General features: G+C 40.1%; 1 protein-coding gene across 2 annotated transcripts in view; it reads right to left on the bottom strand.

Moving 5' to 3' along the window:
* Positions 1–24,278, bottom strand: part of FBN2 (fibrillin 2) — a 242,414-nt gene that overhangs the window by 154,923 nt on the left and 63,213 nt on the right. For both annotated transcript variants that reach the window (XM_062189229.1, XM_062189230.1), the window contains 2 exons: positions 22,043–22,240; positions 9,837–9,962 (listed from right to left, as the gene is read on the bottom strand). In XM_062189229.1, coding sequence (XP_062045213.1) covers positions 9,837–9,962; positions 22,043–22,240 — 324 coding nt within the window. The remainder of the gene's footprint in view (positions 1–9,836; positions 9,963–22,042; positions 22,241–24,278) is intronic.

The following is a 24,278-nucleotide window of genomic DNA, read 5'->3' as shown; positions in this document are numbered from 1 at the left end:
CCTCTCTGGAGATGCAGAACTGAGCCTTCCCAGGTGTGACCGGGGCTCTACTCCCCACCACCCCGACCACTCCAGTTCATGGACAGTGCTTCCCAAAAAACACCCTTGAAACTGTTTCTTCCACTTCTCTACAGGTTCTCTTTTTACACGGGCTGGAAGTGAATGATGAACATGAAAGGCAGAGGCTCTTTGCTTGCCTACCCCCACTGCCCATTCCCACTGCTTGCCAGCTATGCGAAAGCACAAGAGAGTTATGCAGAGTGCAGCGCTTGTCCTAAAAGGACACAGGAAAGTTTAATCAGCTTCCTGGGAAGGGACAGATTCTGGAATGCATTTTATTGATGAAACTCACGCTCTTTATTTCTGACAGAAATATTAATATTTAATTAAACTAGATGCTACACATAGGGGATTTATATATGCTGGTGTACAGAGTTTATGTAAAATGCAGCCTCGCTTTTTGTGGAAAAAACATCAAAGTAATAATCTTTCATCTTGGTGCTAAGGAACGTAAAGAAACAGATAAAATATTGTAAAAGAAAATTTAATTTCAAACAAATGCCAAAATATTATACTTCCTATTTTTCTTTACTAGTTAATTATGAAAAATATTTTTCTGCCATGGTAAATTAAGGAAAGGATTCTATGTGGGAAGAAAAATTATGATAATCTAATTTGTAAACAGCTTACCCTATAGGCTTATTAAGTTGAACTAGTTTCCTAAGCCTACAACTAAATTTTCATAGTACGGTTTTATTAAAGCATTGGATAAGAAATGTTTTTCGCTAATTCCAACTTTTTTATTAGAAAATATCTTCAAGGACTTCAAATCTGACTTGTTTAGAATCCAACAAAACAAGAAAGCAACCTCTGACTTTGTTTTCCAATATCATTTAACAACACATTTTGCTTTTGCAATTTTTTTCCTTTGAATTGCCTAGTAGGGGGCTGGTGCTGTGGCACTGTAGGCTAAGACTCTGCCTGCGGCACTGGCATCCCACTTGGTTATGAGTTTGAGTCTGGCTGCTCCTCTTCAGAACCAGCTCCCTGCTAATGGCCCAGGAAAGGAGCAGAAGACATCAGGATGTCTGGGATCAAGCTCTGGATTCTAATTCTAGAGTTCTGCTAATGTACACCCTGGGAACCAGCAGGTGTTGGCTCAAGAACTTAGAACTTGGTTCTTCTGTAGGTAAAGTCGTATGAGAACACAGCCTTGTTCAGTGTTTCTGCACTGTCTGTGATTGCTTCTGCACTACAGTACCAGAGTTGAGTTCATGCAAGAAAGACCAGGCAAAGCCTGGAATATTTACCATGTGGATCTGATGCAGGAAGGCTCAGGACTTAGAATGTCTCAAAGGGCCTTGAGAAGTTCATTCCAAGGTAAAGAAATGAAACACGAGCTCATAGTGTTGGGGTAAGGCTTATACACTGGTGACAGTTCAGGATGTCCCCAGAGAAGCTGCCCTCGAAAGCCAGCCTCTTCTATCAGAGGACTGGAAAACGAGGGTGACAGACATGCTCTGAGTTAAACTGAAATACTGAATGCCCCAGTGCCTTCAGTATTATGGTTCTCTCTTTTACAAGGTTTCATTTTTTTTTATGACTGCCAAATACCCAACAATGATTTTGCTACATAAGAGGCCTTTATTACAATCTAACACAGGCAGGAAAAAAGGAAGAGCTGGTTTGGACCTTGAGGTGGCACAGCCCTCAGGGTATTCTGTCTCTAAAGAGAGAAGGGACATTGGGATTTGCAGTCACACAATCCTGGTGGCTCCCCCAAGAATGTGGAAGATGAAACCTATAACTAAAGAATACATTAATACTTCAAACTAGCATCTATAGCTAATCAAGTCAAACCACACTAAATTATACAGAATAGCACACAGCTGCCAGGCAGTGTGGCCCAAATTCTCCCATCACTCAATGGAATTCTTGCCAAGCTGTGGACAACACAAATCTGCAAAAGAGCCTTTCATTTGTTCTATGTGTGCTCTTGCTAGGGTCTCAGATTGCTTTCATAATTAAACCAAAAGGGGCCAGTGCTGTGGCATGGAAAGTTCACACACTATCTGTAGCTCTGGCATCCCATACAGGTGCTGGTTCAAGTCCTGGGTACTGCACTTCTGATCCAGCTCCCCGCTAATGCACCTGGGAAAGCAGCACAAGATGGCCCAAGTGTTTGGGCCCCTGAAGCCATGTGGGAAACTCAAACGAAGCTCTTGGCTTCAGTAAGGCCAAGCCCCAGCTGTTGCAGCCATTTGGGGAATGAACCAGCGGATGGCAGATCTCTCTCTCTCTCCAACTCTGCCTTTCAAATAAATAAAATACGTCTTTAAAAATCAATTAAATCACAAAAGACAGGTTAATAAGCAAAATAGGAAATTGAAGTCTTGTAGGAAAACTAAAGCTTACATAAAAACACAATAGTTTCTTTAATATCCATGACATTAAAAGAAACATTCTCATACTATAACTGAAAGTATTTACTTAAATTGTGTGCCATCTGGATTACGGGCTGTGTGCGCAACTTCCGATGTAAATGATTTAGTTTAGGTTGAAATGGAAGGAATGAAGTGACTGTAGTAACCTCCCATGAAATACTGCTGTGAGTTAATACTCTCAAAGTTATCCACATTGCTTCACACATGCATCGTTAACAGTGAAGTGATCTGGAGGGACAAACGGAAAGGCTTAGAAGAACCTGCTGGAGTGGTCAGCGCTAACTCTGCCTCCATGGTCACCTGCAGGCTGCCCTCCTAGAGCTCCTGTCATTCCTCCTTGCTCACTTCTCCTGGATGTGACATTTCCATTTAGGAGGCACAGAGGGGACTCTGAAAGCTGGCTTGAAAACACCGCTGCTAGGATGCTCTTCCCAAGTGGTTTATAAAAATGCTCTGGCTTCCACAAGGGTAATTTTTAAAGTTAATAGAAGACTGGGATTAAAACACAAGCTTATTTTGGTACAATAAATGCATGCATACTTTTGTCATACACATTTTCCATGACCTTTTTTTTAAAGATTTATTTATTTGAAAGGCAGCGCATCACAAACAGAGGGGGAAAGACAGATTTTGCATCCCTCATTAACTCCCCAAAAGGCCACAACACTGGGTCTGGGCCAGGCAGAAGGCAGGAGCCAGGAACTCCATTCTGGTTTCCCACATGGGTGGCAGGGGCCCAAGCAGTGGGTCCATCTTCTGTTGCTTTCCCAGGCACACCAGAGGGAGCTGGACAGGAAGCTGAGCAGCTGAGACCCAATTCAGTGCTCTGCAATGGGATGCTGGCATCACAAACAGCTTAATCCTCTACCCCACAAAGCTAGCCCTTCTGTGAACTTTTGAAAGATCCCTTGTATTAGGTTTTAACTCTTTTTTTCTTTCCTTTTTCTTTTTTTAAAGATTTTATTTATTTACTTGAAAGTCAGAGTTACAGAGAGGCAGAGGCAGATAGAGAAAGAGAGAGAGAGAGAGGCCCTCCATCTGCTGATTTACTCCCCAAATGGCTGCAATGATTGGAGCTGAGCTGATCCGAAATCAGCAGCCAGGAGCTTCCTCTGATCTCCTATGCAGGTACAGGAGCATAAGGACTTGGGCCATCTTTCACTGCTTTCTCAGGTCTGAAGTGGAGTAGCCAGTAGCCAAATTGGTACCCATAGGGGATGCTGGTTACTGCGGGCAGTGGCTTTACCCGCTACACCACAATGCCAGCCCCAGTATTAGATTTTAACTCTTACTACACATTCTGTGAATACATCACCTTTTGGCAACAAAGAGATCAAAAGAGGATAACTGGTCCTTTAGAGAATCGAAAGGACTCTGGGCCCCAGGGTGCAGCTCCAACCTGAAGAAGACACCTGGTTCTGCAGCACAGAGTGCACACCCGTGGCTGACCATACACTGAGCACTGTCCACAACAGGAACAAGGAGGAGACTAATGTCTCCTGGCAGGAAAGTGATGAACACATGAGGGGCTAGCCACGTCATGAACCATTTTATCCCATTCCAAAGAAGAACTAGAGCAACCTGTAACTGCACTCATAACATGAAGCAAAGTTTAACCCAGAATTTGATTTTCTTTGTAAATTTCAAGTAAGAACAATGATGATGATGAAAATGAAATATACGGAGATGCAATAAAACTCAACAAAGAAAAGCAAGGAAATGAGGAAGCTCAATATAAAGTGATGGGGATGAAGGCAGGTAACAACATGCTTAGATGCAGGCTGCTTTTGCTTTTAGCCACATTATGGGTGCTTTTTACCACAGCACCACGTTTAAAATAACTGGGAGATGTGCAGCATTTGCCTAGTGATTGACACTGGTTAAGATGCTCCTGTACCATACTTTGGTGCCTGTGTCCAATTCTCACCTCTGTTTCTCAAAGTTTCCTCTGATACAGACTCTGGAGGCACTACTGAAGGTCTCCGTAGCTGGGTTCCTGCTACTCATGTGGGAGACTTGGATAGAGTTCTTGGCTCCCAGCTTCAGCCTAGGTCAGTCTTTTCCACCAAGGGATTCAGAAGATTGAACAAACAACTGGATGCCCTGTCTCTGAAAAGTCCATCATTTCTCCATCATGAGTATAGATATGATACCTTCTTAGAATTAAAATTAATAGATTAATATTTCTGTACCCTTGTAGCTGACAGATTCACTGGGAATTTATGTCTGTTTTTCAGCATTCTCACTAGCACATTTTGCCACTAAAATTTTTATTTTACCCAAGTATACAGGTAAAAAATGATGTCATTTTATACCTTCTTACTGTAGTAAAGATAAATGTATTTTAGCGTATTTAATAGTCAATGGCATTTCGCTTGCTATCAATAATTTTTAAAGATTTATTTATTTATTTATATTTATTTATTTATTTAAAGGGTAGAGTGACTGAAAGCGAGGAAGCTCTGGAGCAAATATAGCAGACTCGAATCTTGGCTCTGTTATTTCTTACCCATATAACCTTAAGAAAGTTACTCAGTTTGCTCTTTGGTAAAGTGAGTTAATTATAATAACCATCCTGACAGGTCTGTTGTACAAACTGAAATGGTTTAAGTATTGCCTAGAATACAGTTAAGTGTTCAATAAATACTAGTTTTTGTATGGTGCATATAATCCACTGTCAAAGTCAGGTAGAAGAAACAGTTTAAAATAAAGTGTGATAAGTGACAGAGGAATAAATTATTTGTTATGGGAGATAGAAAAGAGGTTTGGATTCAGAAGTGCCAGCTTGTTTATTTAAGGGGGGAAGGGGGATGGATACCTGCCTCAACTGTCACAAATTTCTTTCTAGGAATTTTAAAAGGAGATCATTTTCATGGGTTTTACACTGATGATCTAAAAATTCTTACTATTTCCAATACTCACAATCCCCTTAATTCAACCTCCATTTTAGTATGTAGTTTGCCATTTAGCAATCAGTCAATGGACTTACTTATTAATAATTTTAAAATTAATATACTTTTGGCAACATGCATAAAAGCAAGAACTTTTCAGTCAAGTATGAAAAGTTTATTTTCCATGGTTTATCAATGCAGAGTTGGAACCACAGGGAAAGAGACTGTGCCAACAAGTTTTATAAGGTTCATGAACATAAATAAACAAATTTGTCATCACAGATCTCAAAAAACAAAATGCTGTGTTAACAGAACAAAGCTGTAGAGTCTTCAGAATAAATTACCAGCAACTTTCTGACTCACAAAGAACCATTGGAGGGAACGTTCCAATACAGTGATGCTCTTTTCCTGCCTCCCATATAATCCAGGAAAGACTAAGAGCTCCAGGAATGTAAAAGAAAGTATAGTCTTGAAGGGGAAGGGGTGGTCACACAAGGACATCTGGCACCTACTTGGGCTTTATCCATATGGACCGAAATTCAAATTACCATATTTTATTTCTACAGATGGAAAATGCTGGACCGTCTTCTGATGTGCCGCGTCCTATCATAAGGATGTGTTTTCTTCCCTTCCTTACCAAAATGAAACAGATCCTTGGGTTAATGGATATCTGAATAGAGTAGGTGACTGAGAAATCTTTCTGAATGTGAGGAAATGCTTGACGGCACTGAAGAACCGGTATGCGCACTGCCTGACAGAATTAGGAAATCAGGTCTTGGAACCGCGCTAGCCTGGGAGAAATAAGAGCTGACTGCAGCGGGCATCATGAGTGGTTTTGCAGAATCTGGAGCCCTGAGAAAAGGCGGCTGGTGGAGGGAGGGTGGCCTAACTGATTCTCTGTCACACATGCATGAGAGACAGAAGCACAGAGAAATAAATTCTTTTCTAGTTTGTGCTCAGATTTATAGCTTAAACAGTAGTTTATACCTAAATGTGAGGGAACAGAGGCTCAGCGCAATCTGTAAGAGAGTTTCTACATTAAAGTCGGACATGACGCCATCCCTACCACTTTTTAAAATTTTAACAACAACTATACAAAATCCCAAATCTGGGACAGAATAAATCTTGCAGGATGAGATTCCAGGTAAGAAGACATCCCAAAGAATGAGCAGAAAGCAGAGGCACCACCTTTAGGTACCACAGAGCACAATGACACAAGTCTAAAACTCCCAGCTGCACTGACTATGCTCTGCTCTGTCAATGGCAACCAGGGTAAAATCAAATCATGAAGAAAACTGAGAGAGCGAGATAAAGGCAAAATTCCCTTGATGAAAACCATTAGCCTCTTTCCAAATACAACTTTAACTCTGGGCTCACATTTTAACTTCTCTTTGAACATGCAACCCAAATCAAATAAACTAACTTCTTAGGCACCCTCCTCCGGATTCATCAAGATGAACTGTCAGTGGACAGCATTCCAGGCTCTGGGCTATAGAGTCTCTTCTCAAGGATCTCACTCAAAGGATGGAGCAGACAGTCAACAGACAGTACATGCACAAAACACCAACACAACTGCTAAAACTTAGTAAGCTCATTTCATAGCTTCTTATTGAGAATATCAACAAATCCCAGTCACTGAAACTCAAAGTGCTGGTGTTGCCTCTCTTATTTCTGAACAGACTTACTAACTTAAAAGACTAAAAAAGGCTTCTATAAAAATTTCATTGCTGTATCAACAGAAATATGAAACACACTAAACCAAAACACATCATTTTAAAAATAAATTTGCCAATACCACTATACTTCATATTTACATTATAATTCATTTGACATTAAGTTGTCTTTCCTTCAATAGTTGGTCAAAATTGATTGCAAAGGTTCTATTTTTATTTACAGCCAACATTAACTTTATGGCCACATATTTTTACATGGACACTAAACTATTCATGAACTGACTCCAGTCAAAACATGTTACCAAAAATAGCAACAGTTTAGAATTCTTCTAGATATATGATATGCCAATTATATTATATAATTGGCATATATATATATATATAAGCAAATACCACTTGTTCTTTTACCTAAAAGAGAAATATTACTCAATAAAAATTGGTAATAGCCACTTTTAAGACGTACCTAAATAAATATGACTTTAATACAAGGCTTCATAAAACCTTCAGATTTCACATTCTCTACTTCTTCCAATTCTGCTATTCCACACCAATCCCAAATACAAAATCAGATCATTCTTCCTGGGCAATGGTAAAATGGATTTTGCTGCCCAGGCAGGAAGTAAAGAAAGATGTGACTGGATTCAGGACTCTGGGCATTCCCTACAGTTACATCAACTGCTCTCACCCTTTTTTTTTTTTTTTTTTTTTTTTGACAGGCAGAGTTAGACAGTGAGAGAGAGAGACAGAGAAAGGTCTTCCTTCTGTTGGTTCACCCCCCAAATGGCTGCTACTGCCAGCACGATGCACTGATCCGAAGCCAGGAGCCAGGTGCTTCCTCTTGGTCTCCCATGCAGGTGCAGGGCCCAAGGACTTGGGCCATCCTCCACTGCCTTCCCGGGCCACAGCAGAGAGCTGGACTGGAAGAGGAGCAACTGGGACAGAATCCGGCGTCCCAACCAAGACTAGAACCCGGGGTGCTGGTGCCGCAGGTGGAGGATTAGCCAAGTGAGCCGCGGCGCAGGCCTGCTCTCCTTCCTACAGGATATAGACAAGTGGTGAATAAAGAGTTGCACTGCCTTTCTCGAAACTGGCTAGGCTCTGTGTGTTACTTGATAATATATTGAAGTCAAAAAGGCTCACTGCATTTTCAACTAAGAACAAACTGATTGCTATAAAATGGAAATATGAGTCACTGTAATCAGTCAGTGGTCATGCCTTCTCACCTGTAATCAAATACTATCTTTGTTCCCAGTATGCCACACTTAGATCTGGTCTGAGTTTTATTCCAGAAACATAAAATGGAGGAGAAGTGACAAAAGGTTGAGAACAATAATCAATCAAAAAAAAAAAAGAGGGAAAACACAAAAATTAGCAAAGAAACAGCAACACTACTCAGATTTCTGCAGATCTCCAAGTTTCTGCTAATTTAAGTAACTCAGAAATTTCTGTCCACTACAGCCCGATTTTCACAGCCCACACTGTATTTCAGTAGTGTAAAAAACTTGAGCATTCTTGGGAAAAGTTTCAGAGGGAATTTATTTCATCCTTAAAATAATCAGTTACATCTTCACTGCCTTCTTTATGGAGTGAATACACAATTAACTTTAAAAATATTAAGATCAGTTGGAGCTAACAATGAATGAAGAGCAAATGGAAAATTCAGGATGAAACAGGCCATGCGCATTTATGGTTTCTGAAGTTGAGGCAATGGCCTGTGCGCCACAGCCTACCTCCTGATAATAGAGCTCAGGTTCCTGTGTGCCCACAGCCCACCTCTTGTCTGCTAATAGAGCTCAGGTTCCTACGTGGCCACAGTCCACCTCCTGTCTGGTAATGTAGCTGATGTTCCCATTTACTTTTTATGTTTAAACTCTAGATTTTGCCTTTTTCCCATTTTCTGTTCTACAGAGAGGGGTACAACTCTTTATAAACATTTATAACCAAACAACAAAATATAACTTCAAATACTGACTTTCAGACAGAGAAAGAAGGAAATACTTGCATTCATGAGAATTCTTATGGCACACACACTAAAAAGTTACTCTTGACCGTCTTCAGAAAACTATCTTACATGAAAAACTGATTTAAGTAATAGGATAATAAAAAGATAAACATTATACCAGTACTCTCGAAGTGTCAACACTACTGTAAATATCCATGACCACTAAATATACATACACTTAGAAACTTCCTCAATTTTATAATAATGGTGAAAGTTTTAAACACAGATAAATATAAAATGTGACTTATTTCTATATGAATAATGCTGGTGGAGCTTATATTTTGATATCAAAATCCATATTTCATATTTCAAAAAACTATCCTTTCACAGGGTACTTGCAGTAATTTCCAAATCCTTCCTGGGTAAGTTGTGCTTCATTAGTAATTTGGTGTCCAGTCAAGAATTAATATTCAATATAGCAATTAAAATATTTTATAATATATGACAGTGCAAACGATTAATGTATATCATACATGATACTAAATTTCACTTGGACTTCTCTCTATCCTAATTTTAATTTTTGATAAATTTCACAATTGAAGCAGGAAACTATTTTATTAAGGAAAAGCATAAATAGCTGTATTACTCTCCCTCTCAACAGTAACTGAGATAACAAAGCAGTAACAAAATGTTCATTGCTGCTTCCAAACCAAGCCCATGAAGCCTTTTATACCCAAATCAACACAAACGTACTTTAGCATTAATGCCAACATCTTCACGTTAAAATAAAGAATTATGAGATTAATCAAAAGGCTACCAAATTCCAAATGAAGCTGTGTTTTTCTCAGAATGAAAGTCAACAAACAGGTCTGTCTCCCACACTCACCTTCACACTTCTGGGTAGTTTCACTCTGCTTGTGACCAGCAGGGCACCTGCACTCAAAAGAGCCCACTGTGTTGATGCAACTTCCTCCTTGGCATAGCCCTGGGATGGCCTGGCACTCATCAACATCTGCAAGAACAAAGTATTTCCAACACTGACTTGGAAAATACGCACTTGTACTTCCTGAAGGCAAAGAACAAACACTTGTTCTCAAGGCAATGAGGGGAGGGGAGAAGAACCCCTGTGTCCATACGTTTTATTTTGTCAATAGTACTACCTTACAGATCTAGCTTTGTTGCTTGATTTTTCTCTGGAAATTTTGCTCTTAACATGTATCTGTGTTGTGACGTGCACCATCTGTTGCGGTGCTTTGCCGCAGAACACTCTGTAATCCGTTCATTCTCCTGGTAATAGGCAGGCAGGCACCTGGTCTCCCTACCTCAGTGAATGATACAAGGAACGGACCCACTCTGCCCCTTTATGGAGATGAGTGCTTATGGACTCTGAAGACTCAAAGCCGCTCTTTAACCCTACACTGTGGACCCAGAGCAGAATGAGCAGGCTGTAGGAGATACATATAGTTAATAGGATCAAAGAGTGGCCAAGGTTCCTCGCAGTGCCTGTGGCAGTCCTCACACTACTAGCAGTCAACGCACCTAGAGTGGTCTACACACATCTACTGTTCATGAGGAGGCCTGCCAACGTGAGACTACTACTCCATGTCGTAATCTCTGGCCTAATAATTATAAAGGGGCATTAACGGTTCTTTCAGCTCTCATTTCTATAATTACTAGTTACAGTGATATCAGGTTTTTATTTCCTCATCTGAAAATAATCTAACCATGTCCCTTAAACAGTGTTACACTGAGTTTGCTGACATTTATCATAAATTTAAAACCTAATCAATTTTAGACATTGCAATTATTTTCCTTATGTTTTAAACTGTGTACTAATCTCATATATTTAGGGAAAAATCCTTAATACAAATATAATCAAATTCAACAAACTGTAATAAAGCCTTTTCAAACAAAATTTGAGATTCTACAAGAAATGTTAAATGAAGTTCTTCAGGCAAAATGAAGTGAAGTCGAAATTACACACACACAAAAAGGAAAGCACTGAAAATGGTAAATATGTTATTTAGCAAACTTAGAGGTAACTGCTAACTAGAATACTACGTATTTTAGAGGTTACAATAGACATAGAAGCAAAAAGTATGACGATAGCATGGGGCACTAAAGAAGGAGGTGTAAAAATATTATTGTCATGTTATTACAGCATGAGTGAAATGGCATAATGCTATTTGAAAACAGGACGTGGTAAGTTAAATATGTACAGCCAAACACTAAAATATAGAGATATAACTAATAATCCAATTGAGGAGATTAAATGTGACACAAAAATATACTCAATCTAAAAAGAGGCAGGCAAAGAGAAAAACGAACAAAAACCAGATGGGACAAATGGACAAGACACAGTATAATACTTACTTAAACTCACTAACATAATTCTGAAACATGTATAAATAATCAAATTTAAAAGGTTTAGATACTCAGCTTTTATTTTTAAAAAATGAGATCCCTTTGACAGCTTAGAAGGTAAAAGACTAAAAATAATATTAAGTACTCATTAATCAAAATAAATGAGTTCCAATGTTAATATTATACAAAGTGCTCATCAGATAAAGAAATATTACCATGAATACAGATGGACATTTTATAATGAAATAATAATACTAAATGTGTATGTACTGATTACAAAATAATATAAAACATTATACACATAAATACTGAATACCTGGAGCAAATAGAACTTTAGAAATAAAACTGAGAAAAAAAACAGACACACCCACAACTATAGTGGCAATTTCCTTACTTCTTTTTTTTTTTTTGACAGGCAGAGTGGATAGTGAGAGAGAGAGACAGAGAGAAAGGTCTTCCTTTTGCCGTTGGTTCACCCTCCAATGGCCGCTGCGGCCGGCACATCACGCTGATCCGAAGCCAGGAGCCAGGTGCTTCTCCTGGTCTCCCATGCGGGGCCCAAGCACTTGGGCCATCCTCCACTGCACTCCCGGGCCATAGCAGAGAGCTGGCCTGGAAGAGGGGCAACCGGGACTAGAACCTGGTGTGCTGGTGCCGCAAGGCGGAGGATTAGCCTGTTAAGCCACGGCGTCGGCCAATTTCCTTACTTCTTGTTATAACTAATCAACCAAGAAGACTGAAAATCAGTAGGGACATGTAAGATTTAAACTGAACTTTCAAACAACTTATTCTGACATTTACATAACATTTCTCTCTACTTTAGCAGAACACACATTATTGTCAAATACACACAGAATATTACCAAGACAGACTATATTCTGAGGCCATCTAAAAGCTCCATTAACTATAAAAGAGGACTGAAATTCCAAAGTATTGCTGTATGTTTTTAAACATAGCAAAGTTAAACTAAAATTAATAATGAAAGACATTCAGAACATTCTGAAATATTTATAATTTAAATAATATACTTTGAAGTAATACATGGATCAAAAACTAAATCACAGAAAAATTAGAATGTAATAATTCTAAATTAAATGAAAATGATAGCATACTATATCAAAATCTGTGGGATTTAGCTTAAGTGGTTCTTAAAGGTAATCTGAGCAATTAAAATTCTTAAATTATAAAAAGAGAAAGTTAAAACAGTAAACTAAGAAAAATAGTAAAAAGAAAACAGTAAACTAAGTTTTTAGTAAGAAACTAAAAAAGAAAAGCAAATTAAATCTAAAGTAAATATAAGAAAATAACAACTATACATATAAAACAGAGATTATTGATGACTACAAAATCAGGCTTTTTAGAAATATCAGCAAAACTGATAGATCTCAATACTGATCAAGGAAGAAAGAAATTATCAACACAACGGATGAAAATAAGCCTATAACTACAGATTCCATATAAACTGAAAAGATCAAAGGAAACAATATAAACAACCTTCATGAACTAAATTCTTAATTTAAATGAGATGTATACATTCTTGAAAGGTACAAATATCATGGATTACTCAAGAACAACTAAACAGGTGCTAGCGTGTGGTACAGCAGGTTAAGATGCCACCTGTGATGCCAGCATCCCATATATGTGCACTGGTTTGAGTCCTGGCTGCCCCACTTTTTATCCAGCTCCCTGCTAATGCTCCTGGGAAACCAGTGGAAAATGGCTGAAGTACTTACGTCCCTGACACCCATGTCAGAGACCGGGATGGGACTGCAGGCTGGTTTGGCCTTTTATGAAATGAACCAGCAGATGGAAGTTGTCTCTCTCCACCTTTCAAATAATTTTTTTTTGCTTTTTTAGAGGTTGGTGCTGTGGTGTAGAAGGTAAAGCCACTGCCTGCAGTGCTGGCATCCCATACAGGCGCTGCTTCAAGTCCCAGCTGCTCCACTTCGGATCTAGCTCTCTGCTATGGCCTAGGAAAGCAGTAGAAGATGGCCCAAGTGGGAGACCCAAAAGAACTTTATGGCGAGAAAACCAGCAGAAGGAAGACCTTTATCTCCATCTCCTCTCCCTCTCACTGTCTGTAATCTACCTCTGAAATAAATAAATAAAATCTTAAAAAAAAAAAAGTACACAACAAAAGGCACAAAAATTTTACAAAATTTTAACTAATCAACTGTGGCAATATACAAAAAATTAATGCAAAATTAACAGGTGGAGTTTATCTCAGGAGTTTAAAATTGTTTTTAAAAGCTCTCTGCTATGGCCCGGGAGTGCAGTGGAGGATGGTCCAAGTGCTTGGGCCCTGCACCCCATGGGAGACCAGGAGAAGCACCTGGCTCCTGCCTTCGGATCAGCGCGGTGCGCTGGCTGCAGCGGCCATTGGAGGGCGAACCAACGGCACAAGGAAGACCTTTCTCTCTGTCTCTCTCTCTCTCACTGTCCACTCTGCCTGTCAAAAAGTAAAAAAAAAAAAAAATTTGAGAGTCAAAGAGAGTGAGAGCTCCCATTTACTGATTCATCCCTCAAATGCTCACAATGAGACAGCTGGGCTGGGCTGACGCGGGGACCAAGGACTGAACTGAGGTGACCCACGTGGATGGCAGAACCCAGTTACCTGAGCCATCACCTGTGCTTCTCGAGGAGAGCATCAGCAGGAAGCTGGAATTATTTCTGAACCAGGCACTCCGACACGGGACCTGGGCATCCTAACCACCACGTCCGCTGCTTGTATTTACAGATTTAAGAAGAGAAAGCATGTGCTACCTCACTGATGGTGAACACAAGTGACAGAACTAAGCACTAAGTCATGATTTAAAAAACCTCAGTAAATCAGGAATGAAAGGAAGGATCTTCAACCTGATAAAGAGAAGGAGTAAAAAACTATAGCTAACACACTGTATGTGATTTGGGAAAATCTTGTATTTACTTTTTGATCTTTCATTTCATATTTATTTTAATATATATATAAATTTCCCTTACATTCTTTTTCTGTAAGAACAAATAATGTACTAGATATTTATAATAAATAAACACTTCCTATAAATAAATACTTCAGCTTAAGTGACTCTGCTATAATCTTATCAAACATGCACACAAGCTAACACAACAGATTTCTTAATGTGATATGTTAAATGATAAAAGAGTACATCCCAGTGAGACAAACAGCAGACACAGAAGAAAATTAAAAACATAATCACTGATACAAGTTAGCAGTCTGTTTTTTCAGTCTTTGCGTCACACACAAGCCGAATGGATTCAGCAACCAGGAGCTCCTTCTACACAGGGTGGTTCTGCACCCAGCTTTCTTCAATTAAAAATATTTTGTGGATATGTATCTCCATATTGGTATTTATCAACCAACCCTACTGTTTTTTGGTAGGCCCAGAGATTGGCCTATTTTTGGGTCTAAGTTAGAAAACTCAAGCCTACGAAAGCGCTTGGCATTCTTATTATTTCTCCTCATTTTAGCTAAATCTATAAAATACCAACAGTCCAAAGTTTTTGTGCTGAGATTAGATTTTAGGGTCTTATTGAAGGCCAACTGATGTAACTAAAATCAGATTGACCTTAATCAAATATGTTTAAGGACTGAACAGTTTAATTCACATTTTAAACCTCATTATTGTAAAACGTACTACATGCCCAGCCTCATTACAGTGTGGTATTAAACATGCCTGGACACCTTTTTCCCTGCCAGATGAACCAGAGAAAGAATATCACAGTATAAGCTAAAAAATAAGGCCAGATCTAAAAATCCTTTTATACTACTCATAAAACCTTAGACTATATGTTTAGTAGATTTAGTACTTTTTCAAAGGAAAAAGTCATCCAACATTACATGGCATAATTTGCAATAATCTCAAAAGTACTTTCATGGAAGAAGAAAGAAAAGCTTTATTAGTAAAGTCTCCTACACCACGTAACTATATTGAACTAATTTCTTATAAGCAGATCATGTGAGAGGTTAAGATAAAAGGAAAATTTTAAGATATACTATGTATATCCAACTTGGACCTGGAAGCACACGTTAAGTACTTTCTACAAAAACAGGCAATGGAGGCTTCAGACTTTCAGAAGATGCAGATTTCTCCCTACTCAGAACCTAAGCATCGGCAGCCAGAACTGGGCAAATGACCTTCCACCACTCAACACTGTGCAGATGCATTTCTGTTCATCCCTTCAATTCAGGCACAATTCTCTTTATTTCTTTAAATGCAGAATTACTTCAAATCACACATAAGGATTTTATAGTCTAAAATTTAATCTTATGAAACTTAAACCTTAAATAATCACTTCAGTCCATGTGTATTAAAGATGTAAATAATCTTGCAAACCTTTGTTTATGAACTCACTTATTTCCCTACTTCTGTTGGTACACTTACCCTAAAAGATAAAGCTTATTTTATTATATAAATTAGCATGAGGTGCTACATCATTTTTAGGTCATGTTCAAATATAGGAAAATGCATGCAGTGATACAGGCATATAAAAATGGTTAATTTAATTTATATGTGTGGAAACCAAGGGATGCAAAAACTATTATGAAATTTGATAGTGTGTGTTTTTAACTTTTCCTACCACCAAATTAAAACCATTTTCAAGATGGAAGTTCTTATTCATATACTCTCTAGACACACACAAAGAATATTTTATTTTTATATAAAAATCAGATTAAGTGCTGCTCAAAATAATGTCTATTTCTCTTTGATGTCTACATGATCAGATATTAAGCCAGAATATCTGTTCCATGCATGCAACACAGAAATTCAGATGATGAATCACTGAACACTAATGCAAGCCAATATTGTTGACTTACTACCTGTAGGCCTATGAATCTGCAGTAAAAACAACAGAGCCGGGTTCCCCCTCGGTCTTATCTCAACAAATGCCACTATCACTTTCCAGCTGTCAAAGTCAGAAACCTAAACAGCATTCCCTCTCACTTCTGACACATCACTGCAGCAACAGGCGCTTCCTTCCCAAATGTGCCCCCAGTCTTCCCTCCGCCACTGCCCTGTCTCAGCCTCCATCACCTACTGCCTATACCTCTGTGGGCATCTTGTAGCTGGTTTCATTGCTGTCACTCTTGCGATCCCTCTAATAGCCTCCACAGAGCAACTAAAACAATCCTAATTTTTTTTTTAGATTTATTTATTTGAAAGGCACCATGATAAAGAAGGAGAGGGAGAGGAAGGGAGAAAGGGAGAAAGAAACAGAGGGAGAGGAAGAGATCTCTGCCATCTGCTGGTTCACTCCCCAAATGGCCATGATGCCAAGCTGATCCAGGCTGAGGCTAAGAGCCAGAAACTTCATCTGGATCTCCCATGTGGGTGGCAGGAGCTCAAATACTGAGGCCATATTTCTAGGCACACTAGCAGGAAGCCAGATTGGAAGCTGAGCAGCAAGGACTAGAACCTACTCTCTGATATGGGACACTGGCATTGCAGGGGGCAGCTTAGCTCTCAGTGCCATCACACCAGTTCCTATAGTAACCCTATTAAGATACACATCAAATCAAGGACATGCTACTAAGGACTTAGGGACGCTACCACACTATCTTCTGCTGTACGCGTTGCTCTAGAGACGTCAGATACCTGTTAGGATCTTTTCTTACATAAAGAGACAGCCAGTAACACTCACTGATTCTGCCTTAGCATGCCATGGGATTCTCAGCACCTTCTCTTTTTATAAAGTTTCATACCTTGCAATTTGCACATTGAAGCCCTTATCTGTTTTAGACAATTCTAGTTTATCTTCAAACATTTTTTTTCTAGTTCCATCAGTTAATGTCAGTCGGGTTTGGCTGTGTGCCAGTTTGTCCAGAACTGTTTCCTAACTGTTCTTCCCGACTGCAAATGTTCATCACTGCTTTCACCTGAGTGTTCCAGTTCTTAGAACGCTGCCTCGTCCTCTATCATGCATTCTCATGCTCATCGGGGAGGGCAGAGGGAGGTAACAAGAGGCAGGTAACTGGGTCCTTGGCACCACACGGGAAACTACAGAAGGGCAGGAAAACATTTCCTGCTTGAAGCAGCTTCCTGGTTTCCGTTGAGATTAATTTCTACTCTGCGCATGACCAGGCAGGCTAAAGAAATATGTGTTTCTGTACAGTAACACTGCATGAAAACAACACACCGACTTTTGTTTTGCAGGGACTGATTGAGGGTCTGTGGTGCTACTTGTCTACTCAAGCCTGTGTCCTGGGCCTGACTGTATTGAATGCACGAACTCCCACGCTTCTCCTATTACCTGGAGCAGAGTAGGGGCTTAGCATCGATCTGCTGCTACAGTCAGGGATACAGTAACAAATGGGATTTAACAGGCCAATGTCTTCAGTTTTGAAACATTTGGAGTAACTTAAAAGCCTTATCCCTAAATAACAAATGACATAAGTAATAATGATAGTAGTTTTATTTTAATATATATTTTAAAAATTTTGAGTATACGCTATTCAACTGGAAACCTGAAAGACCCAAAGCCAAGTACTAATCTTAAATAAAATATCACTTCTCATGACACACATGCGTGTAATGAGTGTAACTTCCACCTAGGGATGGAAAAAAAGAAAAAACAACTTGTAAGAAAATAATACATCCCATGCACAAGGCAGTTTCTGGCATGTTTAAAGTTTGTAAATATTCTTGGAAAAGGGCTTAATGCTGCTTTTAAAGTATTTATTTCACTCATTTTATGACAGCTTACATTTTAAGGCCAAATGAGTTAATTCTGGTCTGTTAGTATACAATAAAATGGAAGAAAGACTAAACGTGGATTAAGCACAAGACGTAGGCCTCTCCTGGCTCTCCAGTCAAGAATGGCTAGGACTGAGCCCATAGCACCTGAGGAACATGTTCCTTTCTCACAGGGCTCATTTAGGTGCAAAATATCAAATATTCCTTAAAAACGATGACTTCTCAACTTCTCAACAATTTAAGTGGCACCTTAATTTTCTGTTCTCTTCATTCTCCATGGTTGCCCTGATTTTTTTTTTTTTTTTTTTTTTTGACAGGCAGAGTGGACAGTGAGAGAGAGAGAGACAGAGAGAAAGGTCTTCCTTTTTTCCATTGGTTCACCCCCCAAAATGGCTACAGCTGGAGCTGCATCGATCTGAAGCCAGGAGCCACGTGCTTCTTCCTGGTCTCCCATGCGGGTGCAGGGCCCAAGCACTTGGGCCATCCTCCACTGCCTTCTTGGGCCACAGCAGAGAGCTGGACTGGAAGAGGAGCAACTGGGACTAGAACCCGGCGCCCACATGCGATGCTGGCGCCTCAGGCAGAGGATTAACCAAGTGAGCCACGGTGCCGGCCCCAAACCACTTAAAGTTATTATGCACACAGCTGACACTTATTTCTAATTGTATAAAAATTTTTAATTATCCTAAAAAAATTTGCACTATTATAATAAAAAAGTATGACATGTCTATACCACATTTTAGTATGTTATTTTTTCATGCTTCTTCTCTTCCATTCCAAATTAATTTGGCAAAAGTATTTGGGAAACTGTCTAGGAATTTTGTAAGGAGAAAAATGAAATCACAGTAAGATATAATCTTAAAATAGCCTGAACAGAGGATTAGTATTTAATTGAGAACTTTCTGACTATGCCATGACTTTGAAATAAAACAGAACTTTGCAACTTGCTTTACCAGATATTTTAACTATGGGACAAATCTCATTTTGTTCCCATTACTGAGTTAAATCATTAAGTTTTTAGGCAAATGGAGCCTAAATCTTATCTTCACTGCATAAACAAAATCAAATTAGTAAGTCTTCAGACATTACTAAATCCTGAAGGACTTTCAGAAAAATCTGAGATCACATGACAGATTTTTCAAATAATTTTGCTCAGAAAAACTATTCTTTGATAAAATATCGAAGTGAAAAAGCAAACATGTAAACATAGAAGATCGGGTGAGTTAGTCATTGGAATGCTCTGGTCACAGTCAAGGGCTTCCCTCAGCCTAATACGGTTCTTTCTCTCCAACAGTGGGCTTTGGAAGTATTTCAACCTTAGGTTCTATTTGTTCATTTGAAAGACAGTGACTGAACAACTAGCACATGCTAGGAACTGTTCCCGATGTCTCAGGGACCTAAGAGATGCAGATTCCTTCCCTCAGGGAGCTTCCACTCTGGCTAGAGGAGAAAATTAGCAAGGAAGGAAATTAACAACCATGAGAAGGTGGTAAGTACTACCAGTTGCAGAAAGTAACTTCAGAAAATTCAGTCAGAATTAACTGAGAAAATCTACACAGGTGGAGTATATTATCTTTGAGATGCTGACCTATCTATGTCATACAGTACTCTATATATGCATTGGGAATCCTATGTAGTGTAGTAAGTGCTACAGAGAATACACAGGATGGTGCATCTTCCTGTAAAAGAAACTGTTGGCCGGCGCTGCAGCTCAACAGGCTAATCCTCCGCCTTGCGGCGCCGGCACACCGGGTTCTAGTCCCGGTCGGGGCACCGATCCTGTCCCGGTTGCCCCTCTTCCAGGCCAGCTCTCTGCTGTGGCCAGGGAGTGCAGTGGAGGATGGCCCAAGTCCTTGGGCCCTGCACCCCATGGGAGACCAGGAGAAGCACCTGGCTCCTGCCATCGGATCAGCGCGGTGCGCCGGTCGCAGCGGCCATTGGAGGGTGAACCAATGGCAAAGGAAGACCTTTCTCTCTGTCTCTCTCTCTCACTGTCCACTCTGTCTGTCAAAAAATAAAATAAAATGAAAAAAAAAAAGTAACTGTTGCTTTATCAGGTACTGTACATAATCAGACTAGCATATTATGAAACAAAGAATTTTATGGTCCATAATCAACAGTATTTAATTAACCCAATCATTATCATTAAGGCTGGCCTGTAATTACAAAAAAAAAAAAAAAAAACCCTATAAATCCAGGGCTGACCTGTCTTTTACGTGTGATTAAATACAAAGCTGACTGCTGAGGTGCCTAGCCATCGCTTGGAATCGTGCAGTTCTGATGTGAAGAACATTCTGATATAGGTCATTTTTACTTGGGACCAGAAGTGTTTCAGATTCTGGAATCTTTCCAGGTTTGGAATATGTGCATATAGACAATGAAGCACCTTGGCGGATAAAACTCCTTGATGTTTCATATACACCTTACCCTCACAGACTGAAGATAATTTTATACAGTGTGTCACATGTGGTACTCAAAAGGATCTGGATTTTAGAGCATTTTCAATTTGTAGATTAGGGATCTTCCAGATGTATTACCTTCTATAAAACTAGGAAATTAACAAAAATTTTTGGAGGGTACGGTCAGAGATGAACTTATCACTACTTAGAGTTCTTGTATTTTACTACTCAATGATCTGAGGCTATGCAGGGCTCCTCAGACCCCCACTCTCATCTGGGGTTTCAGTAGGTGGCTGGGGGTCTCCTGTGTGCCACACACATGGACTGGAGTGGGTAACATCTTCACTTCTTTTTTTTTTTTTTTTAAAGATTTACTTATTTATTTTAAGGTCAGAGTTTAGAGAGAGATAGGGAGACACACAGAGAGATTTTCCATCTGCTGGTTCACTTGCCAAATGGCCACAATGGACAGGGTTGGCGTAAATGGAAGCCAGTAGCCAGGCACCTCTTCTTGGTCTACCATATGGATACAGAGGCCCAAGCACATGGACCGTCTTCTGCTACTTTCCCAGGCACATCAGCATGGAGCTGGATCAGAAGTTCAACAGCCAGGCACAAACCAGTGCCCACATTATGCTGGTGTCACAGGCGGCATCTTCACTCACTACTCTGCAACGTCGGCTCACTGACGTCAGATTGACGGCCTTCAGGTCTAACTCTTCACGTGATTTAATTATAACAAATAAACTAACTTCCTTTGTCTCAAATATGAGCAACATCATTTCTGTAAATAACCCCAAAGCCTTTTCTACTTCCCTATGATTTGACTGCTGTGTTGAATGGAGACCACTATGTTTAAGAGAGTTCTTCAGAGGGCATGTTTCCAAGCTCTAAAAGTGTATTTGATATGTATGTGTTCAGAGAAGGTGCCAAAGAAGGCAGTGGCTGAAAATTAATGACACTAGTGAAAATTACTGACAATAATGAAAACTCACAAGAGTTAAGCAGTAAATACAATTTTCAGCTGCCAGGATTGGAGGCTGCTGGCACAGCACCCTCCAGCCCTGATGCATGGATGAGGGCATGAACACATGTGGCTGGGAGCCCAGGAGATCTGGGAACAAGAATGTGACCGGCTCTGAAGTGAGTGCAGTCACAGACAGAGTTCACGCAGAGCATTTGAAGTCATCATTCCTAACAACCGGTCCAGGACTGGGTGGTCCTCTTCTCCCTGCCACCTGCCTTCAGGTTCTCCTCCCTTGCACATGACCCCAGGTATCCGCAGACATAGAGTTGGTGGGAGTGGGACCTGTCATGCCGCTGGGACAAAGACACAGGGTGCCTCATGCTCTGACTGTATTGTGCATTTTAAACATGGTGATTGAATTTTCCCCCCTCAATGTTTCCTATCTCCTTTCCCCTCTCTTGTTTCCATTAATGTCAAGAAGTAAAACAGCATTATTTACGAGGTGGCTAAACAATAAACCAACTGCCTGTGGTTGGCCTCGTTAACAGGGCCTCTCCAGGCAAGGGGCCTTGTGTCAGAGGTTGCATCCATGGGTGTGGGATTCTCTAGCTCCAGTGACAGGAGCAGTGACGAGGAGGGGAGGGAGCACACAGGCCGACAGCTGACTCACCTTGGCAAGCTCCAGTGCGGATGTTGGGGATGAAGCCCCTGCGGCAGGGCTGAGGCTGGGCTGGGCACATCTCACAGGGATGGCCCCAGGCCCGCCCGATGGTGGCACAGCACAGCGTCTTGGTGCAGACGATGCCTGTCAGCTGCCCTTGGCACATCTGGTTGTTGACCTGAGTGAAACACGGGCCCGTCCTGTAATCTGGAACGTGAGAGAAAGGAAGACAGGTTTTACGACTGCGCACCAATCCCATACCAGTGCCTCCAAACGCATAAAACAGAGACCGCTTCTCTTCACCAAAGACCCTGAAGATAAAAACCCAGGGAGTTTCATTTTGAAAGTTCATAATCTTCCGATTGTGAGAAGTATGATGAGAGACGTCAATGCCTGCTACGCTAGATGTTTAAAGGGGCGGCTCATGGGCTGTATCTGGTGCACAGATGTGTTCTCTTGGCCCAAATAATGTTTCTCAGGAATTTAAATTAGTAGCCAACACTGTAAAATTGGCAAATTTCACATGAAATTTTTATTTCTGGCTCTTCTTTAAAAATGGAAGTTCTGGCCCCATGAGGTGTGCCACACCGCCCAGAGGGTGGAATGAAATATGTTGCTCCCCAGGGACACCACACTCCAGCCACTGCTACTCCCCTCCGTCTTAGCTCCCTGATAAGCCTCAGGCAGACCTTTGAGGCACCTGCTCTTTGCTGAGCTAAGGTTTCCTGTTCTCATGAGGATGAGGAGGACACAGAATCAGAAAATGAAAATGAACTAACACAGAGAGACTTCTTCCCCATCACAGACACATTAGGGCCATCTAAATTGCCTGTCACCATTTAGCTCTAACAGTCTAAGTTCTGTTTCTGTGTCAGTCTTCCTTGTTTCCTGGTCGGCTCAGTCAGGAAGACAGCACTAAGACGGCCCAGCATCACGGATTCTGTACAAGTCAATCACTAGGATGTGATCTCTGTTCTCTAGCAGGCGTCCGTACCACCGTGCATCTCCGCTAAACCTTAGCAAACATTTGTCATGTGTGATACACAAATTTTAAGGACAATCCATTTAGTCCCTCCATCTCTAAGTCTGGTCCATGGACCAGTTACAACTGCATCACTTAGAGCTGGTTAGAATTCAGACTCGGGACCTAGCTCAGCGCCACTGACACAGATTTCACCTCATTAACAAGACATTCAGGAGATTCAGGTGCATCTTAAAAGTTTACAAAGGACTGCTACACACTGCTGACAATGTAAAGTTGGGTATTTCTACTCTATCCTGCTTTCAGCTATAATTTGCTTCAGGGAACTTTTGGATGACTGATCAACATTCTTATAAACAGAACTACATCATGAACTAAACCATTTCCATTTTGAGTTTTGATGTTACTGCTGCTTTGAGAGACACAGGAGATGAGAATGGTCAGTTTCTCGAGGACTGAAGAATTCACTAATCCATATTTGCTCTAGAAATACATAAGAAAGTCGTTCATTTTTTTCATTTCATAGATACTATATGCACAGAGTTTGCTAACTTTGGGAATACGAGGTGTTACTCAAGCTTGTCTGATGAGCCCTAATACTAATGGTATCACTCCCATCAGGAGGAAAACAGAAGAGGTTCAATCGAGTTTTGTGAGAACAAGGCAATTTTACATTCAAAACGGGAAGTCAGTGCTTGTGTGATTTTGATGAAAAAGTGTCACAGGGAAAAAAAATCAAACTGAGATAAAATATAAAACATTCAAAACGCTGAGCTGAATGCTACAGTATGACAAAAACACTACTTCAAACTTCTGTTTCTAATGTGAAGAACCAGGCCTTTTCATAAGGACAAAGATGACATTTTGTACGTTCGATATATAGAAAGGAAATCTAGAACAGGTAACTTTTTTGGCAAGCTGGTTTAACGTTCTGTTACTCTGCAGCTGAACTTCAACAAAAATAGCTCATTTTAATCCCCTACATAAGAACAGCAGATGTGCTGGCTGCGAATCACATTTTTGTAAAAGACAATCTTTAGAGTATGTGGAGATGTGTCAACCTTATAAATAAGCACACTTCCTATACCTCAAATTGCCAGGCCGTAAATTGTTCAAATCTATTCTATTGTCCTTCAGTCAGCACACATTTTGCCATTTAAAATAAATATTTGACCCTCAATTACAAATTATATCAAGTTCTGAACATGTGAGAAGTAGTGTAAGTTTTACACAAATATATTTATTTTTAAAGTCATATGAAGT

Source organism: Lepus europaeus, chromosome 4 (genome assembly GCF_033115175.1).
Source record: "Lepus europaeus isolate LE1 chromosome 4, mLepTim1.pri, whole genome shotgun sequence".
NCBI lineage: Eukaryota > Metazoa > Chordata > Mammalia > Lagomorpha > Leporidae > Lepus > Lepus europaeus.
Note: the sequence above shows the minus strand (reverse complement) of the source record. Positions and strands in the feature narration are given on the sequence as shown.